Source organism: Sinohyriopsis cumingii, chromosome 8 (assembly GCF_028554795.1).
Source record: "Sinohyriopsis cumingii isolate HCF-2022 chromosome 8, ASM2855479v2, whole genome shotgun sequence".
In the NCBI taxonomy this organism is placed as follows: Eukaryota; Metazoa; Mollusca; class Bivalvia; order Unionida; family Unionidae; genus Sinohyriopsis; species Sinohyriopsis cumingii.
In genome coordinates, this window is record NC_142968.1 from 15,214,312 (window position 1) to 15,240,761 (window position 26,450).

Genomic DNA, 26,450 nt, shown 5'->3' on the forward strand with positions numbered 1-26,450 from the left:
GTATGGTTGCCGAGAATGCATATTTTATGTCCATGTTGTAAAATTGCCTCTGCAGCGTCATAACTCTCGCCCCATGAATCGCTATTATAATTATTTTTAGATTATTAGATTGGTAAAACTGTCAAGAGCAATGCTTAATTTGATAATACACTGTTGCACAGTCGGCATAAATTGCTGACATTGCATTAATGCAGATGATAATACACTGTTGCACAGTCGGCATAAATTGTTGACATTGCATTAATGCAGATAGCTCTTCTTGATCCAAACAATTTACGCCATGTTTCAGTTGCATGGTTCCAAATTGCGAAAGTTTTTATTAATTAAAGATATCATGTAAAGCTTACTAATGGGAACAATACATTTACATTATATATTCTTTTTTAATTTGTCATGTCAAACGTGCTTCGTACATTTTTTCTTCTAAAAACAAGCACAATACAAATATCAACCGAATAGGATACGCTGGATTAACTCTAGCAAAATTGCTTGAAATGTAGGATTAAATCACAACAGTGCAGATTATAAACCTCCACCTATTATAATAATTTCGATACAGGAAATTACGATCAGGTGCTACATTTCAATAAATGGATTTGGTTTCAATATCTGTTTCTATACCGATAATTTCGCTTACTCTTAATGAGCACTTACTACAACACGCGGTGCCTAAAAATAATGTTTGGTCATGATAACGGTTTAAGTGTTTGGTCATGATAACGGTTTAAGTGTTTGTACATGATAACGGTTTAAGTGATTGATCATGATAACGGTTTAAGTGTTTGTTCATGATAAAGTTTTAAGTGTTTGGTCAGGATAACGGTTTAAGTGTTTGTACATGATAACGGTTTAAGTGTTTGTTCATGATAAAGGTTTAAGTGTTTGGTCATGAAAACGGTTTAAGTGTTTAATCATGATAACGTTTAAAGTGTTTGATCATGATAACGGCTTAAGTGTTTGGTCAGGATAACGGTTTAAGTGTTTGTTCATGATAACGGATTAAGTGTTTGTTCATGATAACGGTTTAAGTGTTTGTTCATGATAAAGGTTTAAGGTTGGAGAGAACTTCTCCATTATGGAATCACTTTTATATCCACGTAATGCAGCAACAATTTCTACGCCATCAGCGTTTCCTTTAGAAGTGAAATTATAATTCGTTCTTCACAGGAGAATATATACAGAACATTTGCTACATTAGCAATATCCGAATGTTTTCTTCACTAAGAAGAATCAATGCAAAATCTTTACGCTGGATCAATGCGAAAACAGAACGGAACTACAAGCGCCATGTAAATTATCTTGATATAACATTGCTATGACAAATATGTTGAAAAGTACCCAGTTTTATCATATGTATGAAGAAGATGAATATCATAAAATTAGATCTATTATTAAAAGGATTAAGAACCTTTACAAGTATAAATATATCCGACTCGCTGTCATTTTCTATCTACGTTATATGGTTATTTGTAGTTAATCGCAACCACACTTCTCAAGCGTATTTTCTAACTCTTTGTCATTCCACTACTTTTATAAAAGCATCATTCTTAGATGATAAATGTTATGACCATTTCAGGTCAGTATGATCAAAATCTTTGTCATAGTACAAATTCGAGTTGCCTGCCTTGCCCTGAAAGACTTCCTAGCTGTATTGGCCTCCCTGATGGTGTAAACCGATTTGCTGGTCGAGAATGGAAATCAGAGTATGTCACGTGTTATATGAATCGAACCATGGAAATCAGCCAGTGTTCCAAGGGAGAGTACTTCCATCCCAAAGAAAGAAAATGCAAGACTTCGGTCATCAAAGGTACTAGAAATTACAATGGGCCTATTTATAAAGGCACTAATTCCACTGCCAGTAATGACCAAATATATCATAATCGTCGCCAAATCAAGTTCATAAACGAATCCTTCTCGACTCCATTTGAACTTTAAACTTGCATGAATGTAATAAAACACTTCTACATTACATAGGGCGATCTTGAATTATAAATCACCCGTTGATGACGTTGATATAAGAGACAGAAGGAGTTCAATTAAAGAGGTTATGGAATTTGTGATTACTACAATATTTTTTCACTGGAAATCTTTCTCAAATACACAGGAAATCATAGAGAGAGGTGACATGTTCCAAACAGCTATTTCTTACCTGTAATAATGGACATTTATGTTAGGAAGGATGTGATCAGCCACCAAAATTGTCTTTTATTTCTCCAGATAGCTTGGTTTTCACTTAAGTTATCCCATCAATGTCTTTTACAGTCGATGTTCCAGATTTCTGCGCAGCAAATCCGACAGCCATAGTTCCGAGCGAGGACAACTGTGCCCAGTATTACAACTGCTCTCATCCGAGAATACAAAAGGGAGATGCTTTGGAGTGTCATTACCCGGATCTGTTCTCCAGGCAAACCCTACAGTGTCAGAACTTTACCAACACGTCTTGTGATAACAGAACAGAACCCCAAGCTCCATGTAAATCCATATATATCTTTCAATTCACTAGTTTCGTGTACTAGATGTGCAACCAGAAGAGCGACCTACATTAGAAAACTGATTCAACGTCCTTAAATTTAGAACTATAATTTGTTACACATATGGTTTTCTATTTATTCTTAAACGTCTGTTTGCGTGCCAGAACTAGATTTGGTAATTTGATATCGTGGTAATGCATCTATTATTCAGTTGATAATTTGGTAGAGATGAGAAGGATGAAAATGTACTTCAATGGAACCAAAGTGACTGAGTACTTTCGTCGTGTACAGAAGCTCTTTTAATGGCTCAAATAAAAGTTTGTGAGTCTTGAATGAAGTATTGTGAAGTGAGGCCAGGCTGTTATCTTTGTAAGTATAAATCTGACAGTTCCATCCCTCATTTAGGGCATGAAAACCATATGAAGTAAACTGGCAAAAGAAAGCGTTTCAGTAAATGCATTCATTTTCAGGTCTAAAATTTAATGTTAAATACAATATCATATTTTAGCAGGTATAAACCTTTCTCTATCTTATTTGTAGGCGAATACGACGAAAATCAGTGCAAGACAACTAACACCAGCTGCATCCCATGCTCAACAAGATTATCGAGCTGTGTTGGGCTTCCGGATGGTGTGAATGTATTCTTAGGTCGAGAATGGAAATCCGATTACACAGTCTGCTTCAAGAATAGAACAATGGATCAGAAGAAGTGTCCGAACGGGCAGTATTTCCATCCAAAGGATAGAAAATGCCAAACAAAAGTTCTTACAGGTAAATTGAAAGCTGTTAAAGAATGGTCTGTGTAGATTACTAGTATTGCAAGAACACCGTGTACAACATTAGCCTCAGAGTCAGCTTGAATTACTAGCAGATTTAATGGTAGAGTCACTTTCAGTTTCTTTAAATTGCAATAGAATGAAAGTAGGTTTCTAATGATAGGTTAATATCGTTTTCCATTGGAATACGTCGAAATTGATAAGCATCGTTGGTTTGCCCGTTTCAGATAAATTACCGTTTGCAACGAGTAACAAAAGAGGGCATCCAAGTTGCTCAATATATATCCCTTGCTTACACTGTTTACAGCGTCGACTTTCGCTCTAATAAATGATGCGGTATTTCTAATCGATGAAAATATGTCTTTAATCTCAGTTGACGTCCCGGACTATTGCGCGTCAAATCCATCGGCAATAGTTGCAGATGAGGATGACTGCGCCCAGTTTTTTAATTGCTCTGATCCCAACTCCAGAAATGGAACGGCCATGGAATGCAAATATCCAGACCTCTTCTCAAGACTGACAATGCATTGTGAAGTCTTCACAAATACATCATGTGATTCCCGAATGGAACCGCAAGCGCCTTGTGAGTTGAATTCTTTAACCTGTTCTTTTTTGTTTTGATGAACCTTATTTCTTTAAATTATTTAAATAAAGAAAGTAATCTGTTAGAAATTAATCCAAAAGACCATAGAGATGAAATTTTGCCAAACCGATCAAAAGTTCCTAGCCTGACTGCAGTATCAGAAGGGACGACCATTTAATGCTGATTTTCTGTATTTTAAGTGGATAAATGCAGCACTTACGCTTCAGACGAATGAATCAGCATACATGCATGTTACAGTTGTAAGTAGAGAATCCATTGTAATTTGAAGTTGTTTTCGCTTTTGATGAATCAGGAACGACTAAACTAGTTTTCTTATGTTGAAGGTGAATATCAACAGAATATCTGCAACGGAAATGACCCGACGTGTTCTCCCTGTCCAGAGAAGCATTCCAGCTGTGTTGGTCAACCTGATGGAAGCAATCCTTTCATCGGTCGCGAATGGTCGGATTACTATGTCACGTGTTTCCAGAACCGAACGATGGAGACCAAGAAGTGTGCCGTCGGTTACTTTCATCCAATTCTGAGAAAGTGTCAGGATAAAGTGACTCAAGGTAAGGATGACATCATTTTCAAATGTATCACCATTCTGAGCAGGGTGGTGTGTCATGAGTATACTTAGTGCCATCTCCAATTGATGGCTGGTCAGGTCCAGATTAAACAATGTCTTAAGAACCTGCGTCAAGAGTCGGACACTTTTGATATGCAAAACGTTGATGTTAAGAAGAAACGTAGCGTGTACAATGATAATTGACAAATATGGATAGGCACGATTTGTGCTGGGTTTGGACGTGAATTTTAGTATATCTGTGCATTGTCCTCTGTTAGCTTTTTGCCTTCTTGATGAAGAGTTAAGAAATGTGTGGCGAAATAATGAAATTGTTATCGTTAGTTACCAAAAAGTAACTTTATGAGGCGAGAACACTGACCGTAAGGATGCGTGCAATATATATATATATATATATATATATATATATATATATATATATATATATATATATATATATATATATATATATATATATATATAATCTTTGTTACCAATACACTTACAGGTACCATTCCTGACTATTGCAAGGCTCACCCAACAGCTGTGTTTGCAAGCGATACAAACTGTGCCAACTACTACAACTGCTCTGATGTCAAATCAAGAATAGGAGGGAATCCAGTCGAGTGCAGATATCCAGATCTTTTCTCCACTAAGACGAATCAATGCGAAAACTTTACGTTGGTTCAATGCGAAAATAGAACGGAACCACAAGCGCCATGTAAATTATTTTGATATAATACTGCTATGAGAAATATGCTGAAAAGTACCTAGTTTTATCATATGCATGAAGAAGATGAACATCATTAAATTAGAACTAATATTTAAATGTTTAGGGAACCTTTACAAGTATAAACATATCTTGGGTATATTTCCTTTTTTCAAACCGTATTTTCTCCTGAATAGATCTTCGCCATTGAAAATGGATTTCATGGAGGGGGATGATAAGCCACATGAATAAGATATAGCAGTCATGTGATAAATATATCCGACTCACTGTCATTTTCTATCTACGTTATATGGTTATTTGTAGTTAATCTCAGCCACACTTCTCAAGCGTATTTTCTAACTCTTTGTCATTCCACTACTTTTATAAAAGCATCATTCTTAGATGATAAATGTTATGACCATTTCAGGTCAGTATGATCAAAATCTTTGTCATAGTACAAATTCGAGTTGCCTGCCTTGCCCTGAAAGACTTCCTAGCTGTATTGGCCTCCCTGATGGTGTAAACCGATTTGCTGGTCGAGAATGGAAATCAGAGTATGTCACGTGTTATATGAATCGAACCATGGAAATCAGCCAGTGTTCCAAGGGAGAGTACTTCCATCCCAAAGAAAAAAAATGCAAGACTTCGGTCATCAAAGGTACTAGAAATTACAATGGGCCTATTTATAAAGGCACTAATTCCACTGCCAGTAATGACCAAATATATCATAATCGTCGCCAAATCAAGTTCATAAACGAATCCTTCTCGACTCCATTTGAACTTTAAACTTGCATGAATGTAATAAAACACTTCTACATTACATAGGGCGATCTTGAATTATAAATCACCCGTTGATGACGTTGATATAAGAGACAGAAGGAGTTCAATTAAAGAGGTTATGGAATTTGTGATTACTACAATATTTTTTCACTGGAAATCTTTCTCAAATACACAGGAAATCATAGAGAGAGGTGACATGTTCCAAACAGCTATTTCTTACCTGTAATAATGGACATTTATGTTAGGAAGGATGTGATCAGCCACCAAAATTGTCTTTTATTTCTCCAGATAGCTTGGTTTTCACTTAAGTTATCCCATCAATGTCTTTTACAGTCGATGTTCCAGATTTCTGCGCAGCAAATCCGACAGCCATAGTTCCGAGCGAGGACAACTGTGCCCAGTATTACAACTGCTCTCATCCGAGAATACAAAAGGGAGATGCTTTGGAGTGTCATTACCCGGATCTGTTCTCCAGGCAAACCCTACAGTGTCAGAACTTTACCAACACGTCTTGTGATAACAGAACAGAACCCCAAGCTCCATGTAAATCCATATATATCTTTCAATTCACTAGTTTCGTGTACTAGATGTGCAACCAGAAGAGCGACCTACATTAGAAAACTGATTCAACGTCCTTAAATTTAGAACTATAATTTGTTACACATATGGTTTTCTATTTATTCTTAAACGTCTGTTTGCGTGCCAGAACTAGATTTGGTAATTTGATATCGTGGTAATGCATCTATTATTCAGTTGATAATTTGGTAGAGATGAGAAGGATGAAAATGTACTTCAATGGAACCAAAGTGACTGAGTACTTTCGTCGTGTACAGAAGCTCTTTTAATGGCTCAAATAAAAGTTTGTGAGTCTTGAATGAAGTATTGTGAAGTGAGGCCAGGCTGTTATCTTTGTAAGTATAAATCTGACAGTTCCATCCCTCATTTAGGGCATGAAAACCATATGAAGTAAACTGGCAAAAGAAAGCGTTTCAGTAAATGCATTCATTTTCAGGTCTAAAATTTAATGTTAAATACAATATCATATTTTAGCAGGTATAAACCTTTCTCTATCTTATTTGTAGGCGAATACGACGAAAATCAGTGCAAGACAACTAACACCAGCTGCATCCCATGCTCAACAAGATTATCGAGCTGTGTTGGGCTTCCGGATGGTGTGAATGTATTCTTAGGTCGAGAATGGAAATCCGATTACACAGTCTGCTTCAAGAATAGAACAATGGATCAGAAGAAGTGTCCGAACGGGCAGTATTTCCATCCAAAGGATAGAAAATGCCAAACAAAAGTTCTTACAGGTAAATTGAAAGCTGTTAAAGAATGGTCTGTGTAGATTACTAGTATTGCAAGAACACCGCGTACAACATTAGCCTCAGAGTCAGCTTGAATTACTAGCAGATTTAATGGTAGAGTCACTTTCAGTTTCTTTAAATTGCAATAGAATGAAAGTAGGTTTCTAATGATAGGTTAATATCGTTTTCCATTGGAATACGTCGAAATTGATAAGCATCGTTGGTTTGCCCGTTTCAGATAAATTACCGTTTGCAACGAGTAACAAAAGAGGGCATCCAAGTTGCTCAATATATATCCCTTGCTTACACTGTTTACAGCGTCGACTTTCGCTCTAATAAATGATGCGGTATTTCTAATCGATGAAAATATGTCTTTAATCTCAGTTGACGTCCCGGACTATTGCGCGTCAAATCCATCGGCAATAGTTGCAGATGAGGATGACTGCGCCCAGTTTTTTAATTGCTCTGATCCCAACTCCAGAAATGGAACGGCCATGGAATGCAAATATCCAGACCTCTTCTCAAGACTGACAATGCATTGTGAAGTCTTCACAAATACATCATGTGATTTCCGAATGGAACCGCAAGCGCCTTGTGAGTTGAATTCTTTAACCTGTTCTTTTTTGTTTTGATGAACCTTATTTCTTTAAATTATTTAAATAAAGAAAGTAATCTGTTAGAAATTAATCCAAAAGACCATAGAGATGAAATTTTGCCAAACCGATCAAAAGTTCCTAGCCTGACTGCAGTATCAGAAGGGACGACCATTTAATGCTGATTTTCTGTATTTTAAGTGGATAAATGCAGCACTTACGCTTCAGACGAATGAATCAGCATACATGCATGTTACAGTTGTAAGTAGAGAATCCATTGTAATTTGAAGTTGTTTTCGCTTTTGATGAATCAGGAACGACTAAACTAGTTTTCTTATGTTGAAGGTGAATATCAACAGAATATCTGCAACGGAAATGACCCGACGTGTTCTCCCTGTCCAGAGAAGCATTCCAGCTGTGTTGGTCAACCTGATGGAAGCAACCCTTTCATCGGTCGCGAATGGTCGGATTACTATGTCACGTGTTTCCAGAACCGAACGATGGAGACCAAGAAGTGTGCCGTCGGTTACTTTCATCCAATTCTGAGAAAGTGTCAGGATAAAGTGACTCAAGGTAAGGATGACATCATTTTCAAATGTATCACCATTCTGAGCAGGGTGGTGTGTCATGAGTATACTTAGTGCCATCTCCAATTGATGGCTGATCAGGTCCAGATTAAACAATGTCTTAAGAACCTGCGTCAAGAGTCGGACACTTTTGATATGCAAAACGTTGATGTTAAGAAGAAACGTAGCGTGTACAATGATAATTGACAAATATGGATAGGCACGATTTGTGCTGGGTTTGGACGTGAATTTTAGAATATATGTGCATTGTCCTCTGTTAGCTTTTTGCCTTCTTGATGAAGAGTTAAGAAATGTGTGGCGAAATAATGAAATTGTTATCGTTAGTTACCAAAAAGTAACTTTATGAGGCGAGAACACTGACCGTAAGGATGCGTGCAATATATATATATATATATATATATATATATATATATATAATCTTTGTTACCAATACACTTACAGGTACCATTCCTGACTATTGCAAGGCTCACCCAACAGCTGTGTTTGCAAGCGATACAAACTGTGCCAACTACTACAACTGCTCTGATGTCAAATCAAGAATAGGAGGGAATCCAGTCGAGTGCAGATATCCAGATCTTTTCTCCACTAAGACGAATCAATGCGAAAACTTTACGTTGGTTCAATGCGAAAATAGAACGGAACCACAAGCGCCATGTAAATTATTTTGATATAATACTGCTATGAGAAATATGCTGAAAAGTACCTAGTTTTATCATATGCATGAAGAAGATGAACATCATTAAATTAGAACTAATATTTAAATGTTTAGGGAACCTTTACAAGTATAAACATATCTTGGGTATATTTCCTTTTTTCAAACCGTATTTTCTCCTGAATAGATCTTCGCCATTGAAAATGGATTTCATGGAGGGGGATGATAAGCCACATGAATAAGATATAGCAGTCATGTGATAAATATATCCGACTCACTGTCATTTTCTATCTACGTTATATGGTTATTTGTAGTTAATCTCAGCCACACTTCTCAAGCGTATTTTCTAACTCTTTGTCATTCCACTACTTTTATAAAAGCATCATTCTTAGATGATAAATGTTATGACCATTTCAGGTCAGTATGATCAAAATCTTTGTCATAGTACAAATTCGAGTTGCCTGCCTTGCCCTGAAAGACTTCCTAGCTGTATTGGCCTCCCTGATGGTGTAAACCGATTTGCTGGTCGAGAATGGAAATCAGAGTATGTCACGTGTTATATGAATCGAACCATGGAAATCAGCCAGTGTTCCAAGGGAGAGTACTTCCATCCCAAAGAAAAAAAATGCAAGACTTCGGTCATCAAAGGTACTAGAAATTACAATGGGCCTATTTATAAAGGCACTAATTCCACTGCCAGTAATGACCAAATATATCATAATCGTCGCCAAATCAAGTTCATAAACGAATCCTTCTCGACTCCATTTGAACTTTAAACTTGCATGAATGTAATAAAACACTTCTACATTACATAGGGCGATCTTGAATTATAAATCACCCGTTGATGACGTTGATATAAGAGACAGAAGGAGTTCAATTAAAGAGGTTATGGAATTTGTGATTACTACAATATTTTTTCACTGGAAATCTTTCTCAAATACACAGGAAATCATAGAGAGAGGTGACATGTTCCAAACAGCTATTTCTTACCTGTAATAATGGACATTTATGTTAGGAAGGATGTGATCAGCCACCAAAATTGTCTTTTATTTCTCCAGATAGCTTGGTTTTCACTTAAGTTATCCCATCAATGTCTTTTACAGTCGATGTTCCAGATTTCTGCGCAGCAAATCCGACAGCCATAGTTCCGAGCGAGGACAACTGTGCCCAGTATTACAACTGCTCTCATCCGAGAATACAAAAGGGAGATGCTTTGGAGTGTCATTACCCGGATCTGTTCTCCAGGCAAACCCTACAGTGTCAGAACTTTACCAACACGTCTTGTGATAACAGAACAGAACCCCAAGCTCCATGTAAATCCATATATATCTTTCAATTCACTAGTTTCGTGTACTAGATGTGCAACCAGAAGAGCGACCTACATTAGAAAACTGATTCAACGTCCTTAAATTTAGAACTATAATTTGTTACACATATGGTTTTCTATTTATTCTTAAACGTCTGTTTGCGTGCCAGAACTAGATTTGGTAATTTGATATCGTGGTAATGCATCTATTATTCAGTTGATAATTTGGTAGAGATGAGAAGGATGAAAATGTACTTCAATGGAACCAAAGTGACTGAGTACTTTCGTCGTGTACAGAAGCTCTTTTAATGGCTCAAATAAAAGTTTGTGAGTCTTGAATGAAGTATTGTGAAGTGAGGCCAGGCTGTTATCTTTGTAAGTATAAATCTGACAGTTCCATCCCTCATTTAGGGCATGAAAACCATATGAAGTAAACTGGCAAAAGAAAGCGTTTCAGTAAATGCATTCATTTTCAGGTCTAAAATTTAATGTTAAATACAATATCATATTTTAGCAGGTATAAACCTTTCTCTATCTTATTTGTAGGCGAATACGACGAAAATCAGTGCAAGACAACTAACACCAGCTGCATCCCATGCTCAACAAGATTATCGAGCTGTGTTGGGCTTCCGGATGGTGTGAATGTATTCTTAGGTCGAGAATGGAAATCCGATTACACAGTCTGCTTCAAGAATAGAACAATGGATCAGAAGAAGTGTCCGAACGGGCAGTATTTCCATCCAAAGGATAGAAAATGCCAAACAAAAGTTCTTACAGGTAAATTGAAAGCTGTTAAAGAATGGTCTGTGTAGATTACTAGTATTGCAAGAACACCGCGTACAACATTAGCCTCAGAGTCAGCTTGAATTACTAGCAGATTTAATGGTAGAGTCACTTTCAGTTTCTTTAAATTGCAATAGAATGAAAGTAGGTTTCTAATGATAGGTTAATATCGTTTTCCATTGGAATACGTCGAAATTGATAAGCATCGTTGGTTTGCCCGTTTCAGATAAATTACCGTTTGCAACGAGTAACAAAAGAGGGCATCCAAGTTGCTCAATATATATCCCTTGCTTACACTGTTTACAGCGTCGACTTTCGCTCTAATAAATGATGCGGTATTTCTAATCGATGAAAATATGTCTTTAATCTCAGTTGACGTCCCGGACTATTGCGCGTCAAATCCATCGGCAATAGTTGCAGATGAGGATGACTGCGCCCAGTTTTTTAATTGCTCTGATCCCAACTCCAGAAATGGAACGGCCATGGAATGCAAATATCCAGACCTCTTCTCAAGACTGACAATGCATTGTGAAGTCTTCACAAATACATCATGTGATTTCCGAATGGAACCGCAAGCGCCTTGTGAGTTGAATTCTTTAACCTGTTCTTTTTTGTTTTGATGAACCTTATTTCTTTAAATTATTTAAATAAAGAAAGTAATCTGTTAGAAATTAATCCAAAAGACCATAGAGATGAAATTTTGCCAAACCGATCAAAAGTTCCTAGCCTGACTGCAGTATCAGAAGGGACGACCATTTAATGCTGATTTTCTGTATTTTAAGTGGATAAATGCAGCACTTACGCTTCAGACGAATGAATCAGCATACATGCATGTTACAGTTGTAAGTAGAGAATCCATTGTAATTTGAAGTTGTTTTCGCTTTTGATGAATCAGGAACGACTAAACTAGTTTTCTTATGTTGAAGGTGAATATCAACAGAATATCTGCAACGGAAATGACCCGACGTGTTCTCCCTGTCCAGAGAAGCATTCCAGCTGTGTTGGTCAACCTGATGGAAGCAATCCTTTCATCGGTCGCGAATGGTCGGATTACTATGTCACGTGTTTCCAGAACCGAACGATGGAGACCAAGAAGTGTGCCGTCGGTTACTTTCATCCAATTCTGAGAAAGTGTCAGGATAAAGTGACTCAAGGTAAGGATGACATCATTTTCAAATGTATCACCATTCTGAGCAGGGTGGTGTGTCATGAGTATACTTAGTGCCATCTCCAATTGATGGCTGTGTCCAGATTAAACAATGTCTTAAGAACCTGCGTCAAGAGTCGGACACTTTTGATATGCCAAAACGTTGATGTTAAGAAGAAACGTAGCGTGTACAATGATAATTGACAAATATGGATAGGCACGATTTGTGCTGGGTTTGGACGTGAATTTTAGAATATATGTGCATTGTCCTCTGTTAGCTTTTTGCCTTCTTGATGAAGAGTTAAGAAATGTGTGGCGAAATAATGAAATTGTTATCGTTAGTTACCAAAAAGTAACTTTATGAGGCGAGAACACTGACCGTAAGGATGCGTGCAATATATATATATATATATATATATATATATATATATAATCTTTGTTACCATACACTTACAGGTACCATTCCCTGACTATTGCAAGGCTCACCCAACAGCTGTGTTTGCAAGCGATACAAACTGTGCCAACTACTACAACTGCTCTGATGTCAAATCAAGAATAGGAGGGAATCCAGTCGAGTGCAGATATCCAGATCTTTTCTCCACTAAGACGAATCAATGCGGAAAACTTTACGTTGGTTCAATGCGAAAATAGAACGGAACCACAAGCGCCATGTAAATTATTTTGATATAAATACTGCTATGAGAAATATGCTGAAAAGTACCTAGTTTTATCATATGCATGAAGAAGATGAACATCATTAAATTAGAACTAATATTTAAATGTTTAGGGAACCTTTACAAGTATAAACATATCTTGGGTATATTTCCTTTTTTCAAACCGTATTTTCTCCTGAATAGATCTTCGCCATTGAAAATGGATTTCATGGAGGGGGATGATAAGCCACATGAATAAGATATAGCAGTCATGTGATAAATATATCCGACTCACTGTCATTTTCTTATCTACGTTATATGGTTATTTGTAGTTAATCTCAGCCACACTTCTCAAGCGTATTTTCTAACTCTTTGTCATTCCACTACTTTTATAAAAGCATCATTCTTAGATGATAAATGTTATGACCATTTCAGGTCAGTATGATCAAAATCTTTGTCATAGTACAAATTCGAGTTGCCTGCCTTGCCCTGAAAGACTTCCTAGCTGTATTGGCCTCCCTGATGGTGTAAACCGATTTGCTGGTCGAGAATGGAAATCAGAGTATGTCACGTGTTATATGAATCGAACCATGGAAATCAGCCAGTGTTCCAAGGGAGAGTACTTCCATCCCAAAGAAAAAAAATGCAAGACTTCGGTCATCAAAGGTACTAGAAATTACAATGGGCCTATTTATAAAGGCACTAATTCCACTGCCAGTAATGACCAAATATATCATAATCGTCGCCAAATCAAGTTCATAAACGAATCCTTCTCGACTCCATTTGAACTTTAAACTTGCATGAATGTAATAAAACACTTCTACATTACATAGGGCGATCTTGAATTATAAATCACCCGTTGATGACGTTGATATAAGAGACAGAAGGAGTTCAATTAAAGAGGTTATGGAATTTGTGATTACTACAATATTTTTTCACTGGAAATCTTTCTCAAATACACAGGAAATCATAGAGAGCGGTGACATGTTCCAAACAGCTATTTCTTACCTGTAATAATGGACATTTATGTTAGGAAGGATGTGATCAGCCACCAAAATTGTCTTTTATTTCTCCAGATAGCTTGGTTTTCACTTAAGTTATCCCATCAATGTCTTTTACAGTCGATGTTCCAGATTTCTGCGCAGCAAATCCGACAGCCATAGTTCCGAGCGAGGACAACTGTGCCCAGTATTACAACTGCTCTCATCCGAGAATACAAAAGGGAGATGCTTTGGAGTGTCATTACCCGGATCTGTTCTCCAGGCAAACCCTACAGTGTCAGAACTTTACCAACACGTCTTGTGATAACAGAACAGAACCCCAAGCTCCATGTAAATCCATATATATCTTTCAATTCACTAGTTTCGTGTACTAGATGTGCAACCAGAAGAGCGACCTACATTAGAAAACTGATTCAACGTCCTTAAATTTAGAACTATAATTTGTTACACATATGGTTTTCTATTTATTCTTAAACGTCTGTTTGCGTGCCAGAACTAGATTTGGTAATTTGATATCGTGGTAATGCATCTATTATTCAGTTGATAATTTGGTAGAGATGAGAAGGATGAAAATGTACTTCAATGGAACCAAAGTGACTGAGTACTTTCGTCGTGTACAGAAGCTCTTTTAATGGCTCAAATAAAAGTTTGTGAGTCTTGAATGAAGTATTGTGAAGTGAGGCCAGGCTGTTATCTTTGTAAGTATAAATCTGACAGTTCCATCCCTCATTTAGGGCATGAAAACCATATGAAGTAAACTGGCAAAAGAAAGCGTTTCAGTAAATGCATTCATTTTCAGGTCTAAAATTTAATGTTAAATACAATATCATATTTTAGCAGGTATAAACCTTTCTCTATCTTATTTGTAGGCGAATACGACGAAAATCAGTGCAAGACAACTAACACCAGCTGCATCCCATGCTCAACAAGATTATCGAGCTGTGTTGGGCTTCCGGATGGTGTGAATGTATTCTTAGGTCGAGAATGGAAATCCGATTACACAGTCTGCTTCAAGAATAGAACAATGGATCAGAAGAAGTGTCCGAACGGGCAGTATTTCCATCCAAAGGATAGAAAATGCCAAACAAAAGTTCTTACAGGTAAATTGAAAGCTGTTAAAGAATGGTCTGTGTAGATTACTAGTATTGCAAGAACACCGCGTACAACATTAGCCTCAGAGTCAGCTTGAATTACTAGCAGATTTAATGGTAGAGTCACTTTCAGTTTCTTTAAATTGCAATAGAATGAAAGTAGGTTTCTAATGATAGGTTAATATCGTTTTCCATTGGAATACGTCGAAATTGATAAGCATCGTTGGTTTGCCCGTTTCAGATAAATTACCGTTTGCAACGAGTAACAAAAGAGGGCATCCAAGTTGCTCAATATATATCCCTTGCTTACACTGTTTACAGCGTCGACTTTCGCTCTAATAAATGATGCGGTATTTCTAATCGATGAAAATATGTCTTTAATCTCAGTTGACGTCCCGGACTATTGCGCGTCAAATCCATCGGCAATAGTTGCAGATGAGGATGACTGCGCCCAGTTTTTTAATTGCTCTGATCCCAACTCCAGAAATGGAACGGCCATGGAATGCAAATATCCAGACCTCTTCTCAAGACTGACAATGCATTGTGAAGTCTTCACAAATACATCATGTGATTTCCGAATGGAACCGCAAGCGCCTTGTGAGTTGAATTCTTTAACCTGTTCTTTTTTGTTTTGATGAACCTTATTTCTTTAAATTATTTAAATAAAGAAAGTAATCTGTTAGAAATTAATCCAAAAGACGATAGAGATGAAATTTTGCCAAACCGATCAAAAGTTCCTAGCCTGACTGCAGTATCAGAAGGGACGACCATTTAATGCTGATTTTCTGTATTTTAAGTGGATAAATGCAGCACTTACGCTTCAGACGAATGAATCAGCATACATGCATGTTACAGTTGTAAGTAGAGAATCCATTGTAATTTGAAGTTGTTTTCGCTTTTGATGAATCAGGAACGACTAAACTAGTTTTCTTATGTTGAAGGTGAATATCAACAGAATATCTGCAACGGAAATGACCCGACGTGTTCTCCCTGTCCAGAGAAGCATTCCAGCTGTGTTGGTCAACCTGATGGAAGCAATCCTTTCATCGGTCGCGAATGGTCGGATTACTATGTCACGTGTTTCCAGAACCGAACGATGGAGACCAAGAAGTGTGCCGTCGGTTACTTTCATCCAATTCTGAGAAAGTGTCAGGATAAAGTGACTCAAGGTAAGGATGACATCATTTTCAAATGTATCACCATTCTGAGCAGGGTGGTGCGTCATGAGTATACTTAGTGCCATCTCCAATTGATGGCTGATCAGGTCCAGATTAAACAATGTCTTAAGAACCTGCGTCAAGAGTCGGACACTTTTGATATGCAAAACGTTGATGTTAAGAAGAAACGTAGCGTGTACAATGATAATTGACAAATATGGATAGGCACGATTTGTGCTGGGTTTGGACGTGAATTTTAGTATATCTGTGCATTGTCCTCTGTTAGCTTTTTGCCTTCTTGATGAAGAGTTAAGAAATGTGTGGCGAAATAATGAAATTGTTATCGTTAGTTACCAAAAAGTAACTTTATGAGGCGAGAACACTGACCGTAAGGATGCGTGCAATATATATATATATATATATATATATATATATATATATATATATATATATATATATATATATATATATATAATCTTTGTTACCAATACACTTACAGGTACCATTCCTGACTATTGCAAGGCTCACCCAACAGCTGTGTTTGCAAGCGATACAAACTGTGCCAACTACTACAACTGCTCTGATGTCAAATCAAGAATAGGAGGGAATCCAGTCGAGTGCAGATATCCAGATCTTTTCTCCACTAAGACGAATCAATGCGAAAACTTTACGTTGGTTCAATGCGAAAATAGAACGGAACCACAAGCGCCATGTAAATTATTTTGATATAATACTGCTATGAGAAATATGCTGAAAAGTACCTAGTTTTATCATATGCATGAAGAAGATGAACATCATTAAATTAGAACTAATATTTAAATGTTTAGGGAACCTTTACAAGTATAAACATATCTTGGGTATATTTCCTTTTTTCAAACCGTATTTTCTCCTGAATAGATCTTCGCCATTGAAAATGGATTTCATGGAGGGGGATGATAAGCCACATGAATAAGATATAGCAGTCATGTGATAAATATATCCGACTCACTGTCATTTTCTATCTACGTTATATGGTTATTTGTAGTTAATCTCAGCCACTCTTCTCAAGCGTATTTTCTAACTCTTTGTCATTCCACTACTTTTATAAAAGCATCATTCTTAGATGATAAATGTTATGACCATTTCAGGTCAGTATGATCAAAATCTTTGTCATAGTACAAATTCGAGTTGCCTGCCTTGCCCTGAAAGACTTCCTAGCTGTATTGGCCTCCCTGATGGTGTAAACCGATTTGCTGGTCGAGAATGGAAATCAGAGTATGTCACGTGTTATATGAATCGAACCATGGAAATCAGCCAGTGTTCCAAGGGAGAGTACTTCCATCCCAAAGAAAAAAAATGCAAGACTTCGGTCATCAAAGGTACTAGAAATTACAATGGGCCTATTTATAAAGGCACTAATTCCACTGCCAGTAATGACCAAATATATCATAATCGTCGCCAAATCAAGTTCATAAACGAATCCTTCTCGACTCCATTTGAACTTTAAACTTGCATGAATGTAATAAAACACTTCTACATTACATAGGGCGATCTTGAATTATAAATCACCCGTTGATGACGTTGATATAAGAGACAGAAGGAGTTCAATTAAAGAGGTTATGGAATTTGTGATTACTACAATATTTTTTCACTGGAAATCTTTCTCAAATACACAGGAAATCATAGAGAGAGGTGACATGTTCCAAACAGCTATTTCTTACCTGTAATAATGGACATTTATGTTAGGAAGGATGTGATCAGCCACCAAAATTGTCTTTTATTTCTCCAGATAGCTTGGTTTTCACTTAAGTTATCCCATCAATGTCTTTTACAGTCGATGTTCCAGATTTCTGCGCAGCAAATCCGACAGCCATAGTTCCGAGCGAGGACAACTGTGCCCAGTATTACAACTGCTCTCATCCGAGAATACAAAAGGGAGATGCTTTGGAGTGTCATTACCCGGATCTGTTCTCCAGGCAAACCCTACAGTGTCAGAACTTTACCAACACGTCTTGTGATAACAGAACAGAACCCCAAGCTCCATGTAAATCCATATATATCTTTCAATTCACTAGTTTCGTGTACTAGATGTGCAACCAGAAGAGCGACCTACATTAGAAAACTGATTCAACGTCCTTAAATTTAGAACTATAATTTGTTACACATATGGTTTTCTATTTATTCTTAAACGTCTGTTTGCGTGCCAGAACTAGATTTGGTAATTTGATATCGTGGTAATGCATCTATTATTCAGTTGATAATTTGGTAGAGATGAGAAGGATGAAAATGTACTTCAATGGAACCAAAGTGACTGAGTACTTTCGTCGTGTACAGAAGCTCTTTTAATGGCTCAAATAAAAGTTTGTGAGTCTTGAATGAAGTATTGTGAAGTGAGGCCAGGCTGTTATCTTTGTAAGTATAAATCTGACAGTTCCATCCCTCATTTAGGGCATGAAAACCATATGAAGTAAACTGGCAAAAGAAAGCGTTTCAGTAAATGCATTCATTTTCAGGTCTAAAATTTAATGTTAAATACAATATCATATTTTAGCAGGTATAAACCTTTCTCTATCTTATTTGTAGGCGAATACGACGAAAATCAGTGCAAGACAACTAACACCAGCTGCATCCCATGCTCAACAAGATTATCGAGCTGTGTTGGGCTTCCGGATGGTGTGAATGTATTCTTAGGTCGAGAATGGAAATCCGATTACACAGTCTGCTTCAAGAATAGAACAATGGATCAGAAGAAGTGTCCGAACGGGCAGTATTTCCATCCAAAGGATAGAAAATGCCAAACAAAAGTTCTTACAGGTAAATTGAAAGCTGTTAAAGAATGGTCTGTGTAGATTACTAGTATTGCAAGAACACCGTGTACAACATTAGCCTCAGAGTCAGCTTGAATTACTAGCAGATTTAATGGTAGAGTCACTTTCAGTTTCTTTAAATTGCAATAGAATGAAAGTAGGTTTCTAATGATAGGTTAATATCGTTTTCCATTGGAATACGTCGAAATTGATAAGCATCGTTGGTTTGCCCGTTTCAGATAAATTACCGTTTGCAACGAGTAACAAAAGAGGGCATCCAAGTTGCTCAATATATATCCCTTGCTTACACTGTTTACAGCGTCGACTTTCGCTCTAATAAATGATGCGGTATTTCTAATCGATGAAAATATGTCTTTAATCTCAGTTGACGTCCCGGACTATTGCGCGTCAAATCCATCGGCAATAGTTGCAGATGAGGATGACTGCGCCCAGTTTTTTAATTGCTCTGATCCCAACTCCAGAAATGGAACGGCCATGGAATGCAAATATCCAGACCTCTTCTCAAGACTGACAATGCATTGTGAAGTCTTCACAAATACATCATGTGATTTCCGAATGGAACCGCAAGCGCCTTGTGAGTTGAATTCTTTAACCTGTTCTTTTTTGTTTTGATGAACCTTATTTCTTTAAATTATTTAAATAAAGAAAGTAATCTGTTAGAAATTAATCCAAAAGACGATAGAGATGAAATTTTGTCAAACCGATCAAAAGTTCCTAGCCTGACTGCAGTATCAGAAGGGACGACCATTTAATGCTGATTTTCTGTATTTTATGTTGAAAAATGCAGCACTTACGCTTCAGACGAATGAATCAGCATACATGCATGTTACAGTTGTAAGTAGAGAATCCATTGTAATTTGAAGTTGTTTTCGCTTTTGATGAATCAGGAACGACTAAACTAGTTTTCTTATGTTGAAGGTGAATATCAACAGAATATCTGCAACGGAAATGACCCGACGTGTTCTCCCTGTCCAGAGAAGCATTCCAGCTGTGTTGGTCAACCTGATGGAAGCAATCCTTTCATCGGTCGCGAATGGTCGGATTACTATGTCACGTGTTTCCAGAACCGAACGATGGAGACCAAGAAGTGTGCCGTCGGTTACTTTCATCCAATTCTGAGAAAGTGTCAGGATAAAGTGACTCAAGGTAAGGATGACATCATTTTCAAATGTATCACCATTCTGAGCAGGGTGGTGTGTCATGAGTATACTTAGTGCCATCTCCAATTGATGGCTGATCAGGTCCAGATTAAACAATGTCTTAAGAACCTGCGTCAAGAGTCGGACACTTTTGATATGCAAAACGTTGATGTTAAGAAGAAACGTAGCGTGTACAATGATAATTGACAAATATGGATAGGCACGATTTGTGCTGGGTTTGGACGTGAATTTTAGTATATCTGTGCATTGTCCTCTGTTAGCTTTTTGCCTTCTTGATGAAGAGTTAAGAAATGTGTGGCGAAATAATGAAATTGTTATCGTTAGTTACCAAAAAGTAACTTTATGAGGCGAGATATATATATATATATATATATATATATATATATATATATAATCTTTGTTACCAATACACTTACAGGTACCATTCCTGACTATTGCAAGGCTCACCCAACAGCTGTGTTTGCAAGCGATACAAACTGTGCCAACTACTACAACTGCTCTGATGTCAAATCAAGAATAGGAGGGAATCCAGTCGAGTGCAGATATCCAGATCTTTTCTCCACTAAGACGAATCAATGCGAAAACTTTACGTTGGTTCAATGCGAAAATAGAACGGAACCACAAGCGCCATGTAAATTATTTTGATATAATACTGCTATGAGAAATATGCTGAAAAGTACCTAGTTTTATCATATGCATGAAGAAGATGAACATCATTAAATTAGAACTAATATTTAAATGTTTAGGGAACCTTTACAAGTATAAACATATCTTGGGTATATTTCCTTTTTTCAAACCGTATTTTCTCCTGAATAGATCTTCGCCATTGAAAATGGATTTCATGGAGGGGGATGATAAGCCACATGAATAAGATATAGCAGTCATGTGATAAATATATCCGACTCACTGTCATTTTCTATCTACGTTATATGGTTATTTGTAGTTAATCTCAGCCACACTTCTCAAGCGTATTTTCTAACTCTTTGTCATTCCACTACTTTTATAAAAGCATCATTCTTAGATGATAAATGTTATGACCATTTCAGGTCAGTATGATCAAAATCTTTGTCATAGTACAAATTCGAGTTGCCTGCCTTGCCCTGAAAGACTTCCTAGCTGTATTGGCCTCCCTGATGGTGTAAACCGATTTGCTGGTCGAGAATGGAAATCAGAGTATGTCACGTGTTATATGAATCGAACCATGGAAATCAGCCAGTGTTCCAAGGGAGAGTACTTCCATCCCAAAGAAAGAAAATGCAAGACTTCGGTCATCAAAGGTACTAGAAATTACAATGGGCCTATTTATAAAGGCACTAATTCCACTGCCAGTAATGACCAAATATATCATAATCGTCGCCAAATCAAGTTCATAAACGAATCCTTCTCGACTCCATTTGAACTTTAAACTTGCATGAATGTAATAAAACACTTCTACATTACATAGGGCGATCTTGAATTATAAATCACCCGTTGATGACGTTGATATAAGAGACAGAAGGAGTTCAATTAAAGAGGTTATGGAATTTGTGATTACTACAATATTTTTTCACTGGAAATCTTTCTCAAATACACAGGAAATCATAGAGAGAGGTGACATGTTCCAAACAGCTATTTCTTACCTGTAATAATGGACATTTATGTTAGGAAGGATGTGATCAGCCACCAAAATTGTCTTTTATTTCTCCAGATAGCTTGGTTTTCACTTAAGTTATCCCATCAATGTCTTTTACAGTCGATGTTCCAGATTTCTGCGCAGCAAATCCGACAGCCATAGTTCCGAGCGAGGACAACTGTGCCCAGTATTACAACTGCTCTCATCCGAGAATACAAAAGGGAGATGCTTTGGAGTGTCATTACCCGGATCTGTTCTCCAGGCAAACCCTACAGTGTCAGAACTTTACCAACACGTCTTGTGATAACAGAACAGAACCCCAAGCTCCATGTAAATCCATATATATCTTTCAATTCACTAGTTTCGTGTACTAGATGTGCAACCAGAAGAGCGACCTACATTAGAAAACTGATTCAACGTCCTTAAATTTAGAACTATAATTTGTTACACATATGGTTTTCTATTTATTCTTAAACGTCTGTTTGCGTGCCAGAACTAGATTTGGTAATTTGATATCGTGGTAATGCATCTATTATTCAGTTGATAATTTGGTAGAGATGAGAAGGATGAAAATGTACTTCAATGGAACCAAAGTGACTGAGTACTTTCGTCGTGTACAGAAGCTCTTTTAATGGCTCAAATAAAAGTTTGTGAGTCTTGAATGAAGTATTGTGAAGTGAGGCCAGGCTGTTATCTTTGTAAGTATAAATCTGACAGTTCCATCCCTCATTTAGGGCATGAAAACCATATGAAGTAAACTGGCAAAAGAAAGCGTTTCAGTAAATGCATTCATTTTCAGGTCTTAAACTTAATGTTAAATACAATATCATATTTTAGCAGGTATAAACCTTTCTCTATCTTATTTGTAGGCGAATACGACGAAAATCAGTGCAAGACAACTAACACCAGCTGCATCCCATGCTCAACAAGATTATCGAGCTGTGTTGGGCTTCCGGATGGTGTGAATGTATTCTTAGGTCGAGAATGGAAATCCGATTACACAGTCTGCTTCAAGAATAGAACAATGGATCAGAAGAAGTGTCCGAACGGGCAGTATTTCCATCCAAAGGATAGAAAATGCCAAACAAAAGTTCTTACAGGTAAATTGAAAGCTGTTAAAGAATGGTCTGTGTAGATTACTAGTATTGCAAGAACACCGTGTACAACATTAGCCTCAGAGTCAGCTTGAATTACTAGCAGATTTAATGGTAGAGTCACTTTCAGTTTCTTTAAATTGCAATAGAATGAAAGTAGGTTTCTAATGATAGGTTAATATCGTTTTCCATTGGAATACGTCGAAATTGATAAGCATCGTTGGTTTGCCCGTTTCAGATAAATTACCGTTTGCAACGAGTAACAAAAGAGGGCATCCAAGTTGCTCAATATATATCCCTTGCTTACACTGTTTACAGCGTCGACTTTCGCTCTAATAAATGATGCGGTATTTCTAATCGATGAAAATATGTCTTTAATCTCAGTTGACGTCCCGGACTATTGCGCGTCGAATCCATCGGCAATAGTTGCAGATGAGGATGACTGCGCCCAGTTTTTTAATTGCTCTGATCCCAACTCCAGAAATGGAACGGCCATGGAATGCAAATATCCAGACCTCTTCTCAAGACTGACTATGCATTGTGAAGTCTTCACAAATACATCATGTGATTTCCGAATGGAACCGCAAGCGCCTTGTGAGTTGAATTCTTTAACCTGTTCTTTTTTGTTTTGATGAACCTTATTTCTTTAAATTATTTAAATAAAGAAAGTAATCTGTTAGAAATTAATCCAAAAGACGATAGAGATGAAATTTTGTCAAACCGATCAAAAGTTCCTAGCCTGACTGCAGTATCAGAAGGGACGACCATTTAATGCTGATTTTCTGTATTTTATGTTGAAAAATGCAGCACTTACGCTTCAGACGAATGAATCAGCATACATGCATGTTACAGTTGTAAGTAGAGAATCCATTGTAATTTGAAGTTGTTTTCGCTTTTGATGAATCAGGAACGACTAAACTAGTTTTCTTATGTTGAAGGTGAATATCAACAGAATATCTGCAACGGAAATGACCCGACGTGTTCTCCCTGTCCAGAGAAGCATTCCAGCTGTGTTGGTCAACCTGATGGAAGCAATCCTTTCATCGGTCGCGAATGGTCGGATTACTATGTCACGTGTTTCCAGAACCGAACGATGGAGACCAAGAAGTGTGCCGTCGGTTACTTTCATCCAATTCTGAGAAAGTGTCAGGATAAAGTGACTCAAGGTAAGGATGACATCATTTTCAAATGTATCACCATTCTGAGCAGGGTGGTGTGTCATGAGTATACTTAGTGCCATCTCCAATTGATGGCTGATCAGGTCCAGATTAAACAATGTCTTAAGAACCTGCGTCAAGAGTCGGACACTTTTGATATGCAAAACGTTGATGTTAAGAAGAAACGTAGCGTGTACAATGATAATTGACAAATATGGATAGGCACGATTTGTGCTGGGTTTGGACGTGAATTTTAGTATATCTGTGCATTGTCCTCTGTTAGCTTTTTGCCTTCTTGATGAAGAGTTAAGAAATGTGTGGCGAAATAATGAAATTGTTATCGTTAGTTACCAAAAAGTAACTTTATGAGGCGAGATATATATATATATATATATATATATATATATATATATATATATATATATATATATATATATATATATATAATCTTTGTTACCAATACACTTACAGGTACCATTCCTGACTATTGCAAGGCTCACCCAACAGCTGTGTTTGCAAGCGATACAAACTGTGCCAACTACTACAACTGCTCTGATGTCAAATCAAGAATAGGAGGGAATCCAGTCGAGTGCAGATATCCAGATCTTTTCTCCACTAAGACGAATCAATGCGAAAACTTTACGTTGGTTCAATGCGAAAATAGAACGGAACCACAAGCGCCATGTAAATTATTTTGATATAATACTGCTATGAGAAATATGCTGAAAAGTACCTAGTTTTATCATATGCATGAAGAAGATGAACATCATTAAATTAGAACTAATATTTAAATGTTTAGGGAACCTTTACAAGTATAAACATATCTTGGGTATATTTCCTTTTTTCAAACCGTATTTTCTCCTGAATAGATCTTTGCCATTGAAAATGGATTTCATGGAGGGAGATGATAAGCCACATGAATAAGATATAGCAGTCATGTGATAAATATATCCGACTCACTGTCATTTTCTATCTACGTTATATGGTTATTTGTAGTTAATCTCAGCCACACTTCTCAAGCGTATTTTCTAACTCTTTGTCATTCCACTACTTTTATAAAAGCATCATTCTTAGATGATAAATGTTATGACCATTTCAGGTCAGTATGATCAAAATCTTTGTCATAGTACAAATTCGAGTTGCCTGCCTTGCCCTGAAAGACTTCCTAGCTGTATTGGCCTCCCTGATGGTGTAAACCGATTTGCTGGTCGAGAATGGAAATCAGAGTATGTCACGTGTTATATGAATCGAACCATGGAAATCAGCCAGTGTTCCAAGGGAGAGTACTTCCATCCCAAAGAAAGAAAATGCAAGACTTCGGTCATCAAAGGTACTAGAAATTACAATGGGCCTATTTATAAAGGCACTAATTCCACTGCCAGTAATGACCAAATATATCATAATCGTCGCCAAATCAAGTTCATAAACGAATCCTTCTCGACTCCATTTGAACTTTAAACTTGCATGAATGTAATAAAACACTTCTACATTACATAGGGCGATCTTGAATTATAAATCACCCGTTGATGACGTTGATATAAGAGACAGAAGGAGTTCAATTAAAGAGGTTATGGAATTTGTGATTACTACAATATTTTTTCACTGGAAATCTTTCTCAAATACACAGGAAATCATAGAGAGAGGTGACATGTTCCAAACAGCTATTTCTTACCTGTAATAATGGACATTTATGTTAGGAAGGATGTGATCAGCCACCAAAATTGTCTTTTATTTCTCCAGATAGCTTGGTTTTCACTTAAGTTATCCCATCAATGTCTTTTACAGTCGATGTTCCAGATTTCTGCGCAGCAAATCCGACAGCCATAGTTCCGAGCGAGGACAACTGTGCCCAGTATTACAACTGCTCTCATCCGAGAATACAAAAGGGAGATGCTTTGGAGTGTCATTACCCGGATCTGTTCTCCAGGCAAACCCTACAGTGTCAGAACTTTACCAACACGTCTTGTGATAACAGAACAGAACCCCAAGCTCCATGTAAATCCATATATATCTTTCAATTCACTAGTTTCGTGTACTAGATGTGCAACCAGAAGAGCGACCTACATTAGAAAACTGATTCAACGTCCTTAAATTTAGAACTATAATTTGTTACACATATGGTTTTCTATTTATTCTTAAACGTCTGTTTGCGTGCCAGAACTAGATTTGGTAATTTGATATCGTGGTAATGCATCTATTATTCAGTTGATAATTTGGTAGAGATGAGAAGGATGAAAATGTACTTCAATGGAACCAAAGTGACTGAGTACTTTCGTCGTGTACAGAAGCTCTTTTAATGGCTCAAATAAAAGTTTGTGAGTCTTGAATGAAGTATTGTGAAGTGAGGCCAGGCTGTTATCTTTGTAAGTATAAATCTGACAGTTCCATCCCTCATTTAGGGCATGAAAACCATATGAAGTAAACTGGCAAAAGAAAGCGTTTGAGTAAATGCGTTCATT

General features: G+C 37.1%; 1 protein-coding gene across 1 annotated transcript in view; it reads left to right on the plus strand.

The window, feature by feature from the left end:
- Positions 1-26,450, plus strand: part of LOC149793028 (uncharacterized) — a 103,936-nt gene that overhangs the window by 10,032 nt on the left and 67,454 nt on the right. Inside the window, exons 11-44 of the mRNA XM_089968939.1 lie at positions 1,577-1,807; positions 2,263-2,472; positions 3,012-3,242; positions 3,621-3,830; positions 4,175-4,402; positions 4,904-5,116; positions 5,532-5,762; positions 6,218-6,427; positions 6,967-7,197; positions 7,576-7,785; positions 8,130-8,357; positions 8,813-9,025; positions 9,441-9,671; positions 10,127-10,336; positions 10,876-11,106; positions 11,485-11,694; positions 13,348-13,578; positions 14,034-14,243; positions 14,783-15,013; positions 15,946-16,173; positions 16,661-16,873; positions 17,289-17,519; positions 17,975-18,184; positions 18,724-18,954; positions 19,333-19,542; positions 19,887-20,114; positions 20,547-20,759; positions 21,175-21,405; positions 21,861-22,070; positions 22,610-22,840; positions 23,773-24,000; positions 24,463-24,675; positions 25,091-25,321; positions 25,777-25,986. Coding sequence (XP_089825065.1) covers positions 1,577-1,807; positions 2,263-2,472; positions 3,012-3,242; positions 3,621-3,830; positions 4,175-4,402; positions 4,904-5,116; positions 5,532-5,762; positions 6,218-6,427; positions 6,967-7,197; positions 7,576-7,785; positions 8,130-8,357; positions 8,813-9,025; positions 9,441-9,671; positions 10,127-10,336; positions 10,876-11,106; positions 11,485-11,694; positions 13,348-13,578; positions 14,034-14,243; positions 14,783-15,013; positions 15,946-16,173; positions 16,661-16,873; positions 17,289-17,519; positions 17,975-18,184; positions 18,724-18,954; positions 19,333-19,542; positions 19,887-20,114; positions 20,547-20,759; positions 21,175-21,405; positions 21,861-22,070; positions 22,610-22,840; positions 23,773-24,000; positions 24,463-24,675; positions 25,091-25,321; positions 25,777-25,986 — 7,518 coding nt within the window. The remainder of the gene's footprint in view (positions 1-1,576; positions 1,808-2,262; positions 2,473-3,011; positions 3,243-3,620; positions 3,831-4,174; positions 4,403-4,903; positions 5,117-5,531; positions 5,763-6,217; positions 6,428-6,966; positions 7,198-7,575; positions 7,786-8,129; positions 8,358-8,812; positions 9,026-9,440; positions 9,672-10,126; positions 10,337-10,875; positions 11,107-11,484; positions 11,695-13,347; positions 13,579-14,033; positions 14,244-14,782; positions 15,014-15,945; positions 16,174-16,660; positions 16,874-17,288; positions 17,520-17,974; positions 18,185-18,723; positions 18,955-19,332; positions 19,543-19,886; positions 20,115-20,546; positions 20,760-21,174; positions 21,406-21,860; positions 22,071-22,609; positions 22,841-23,772; positions 24,001-24,462; positions 24,676-25,090; positions 25,322-25,776; positions 25,987-26,450) is intronic.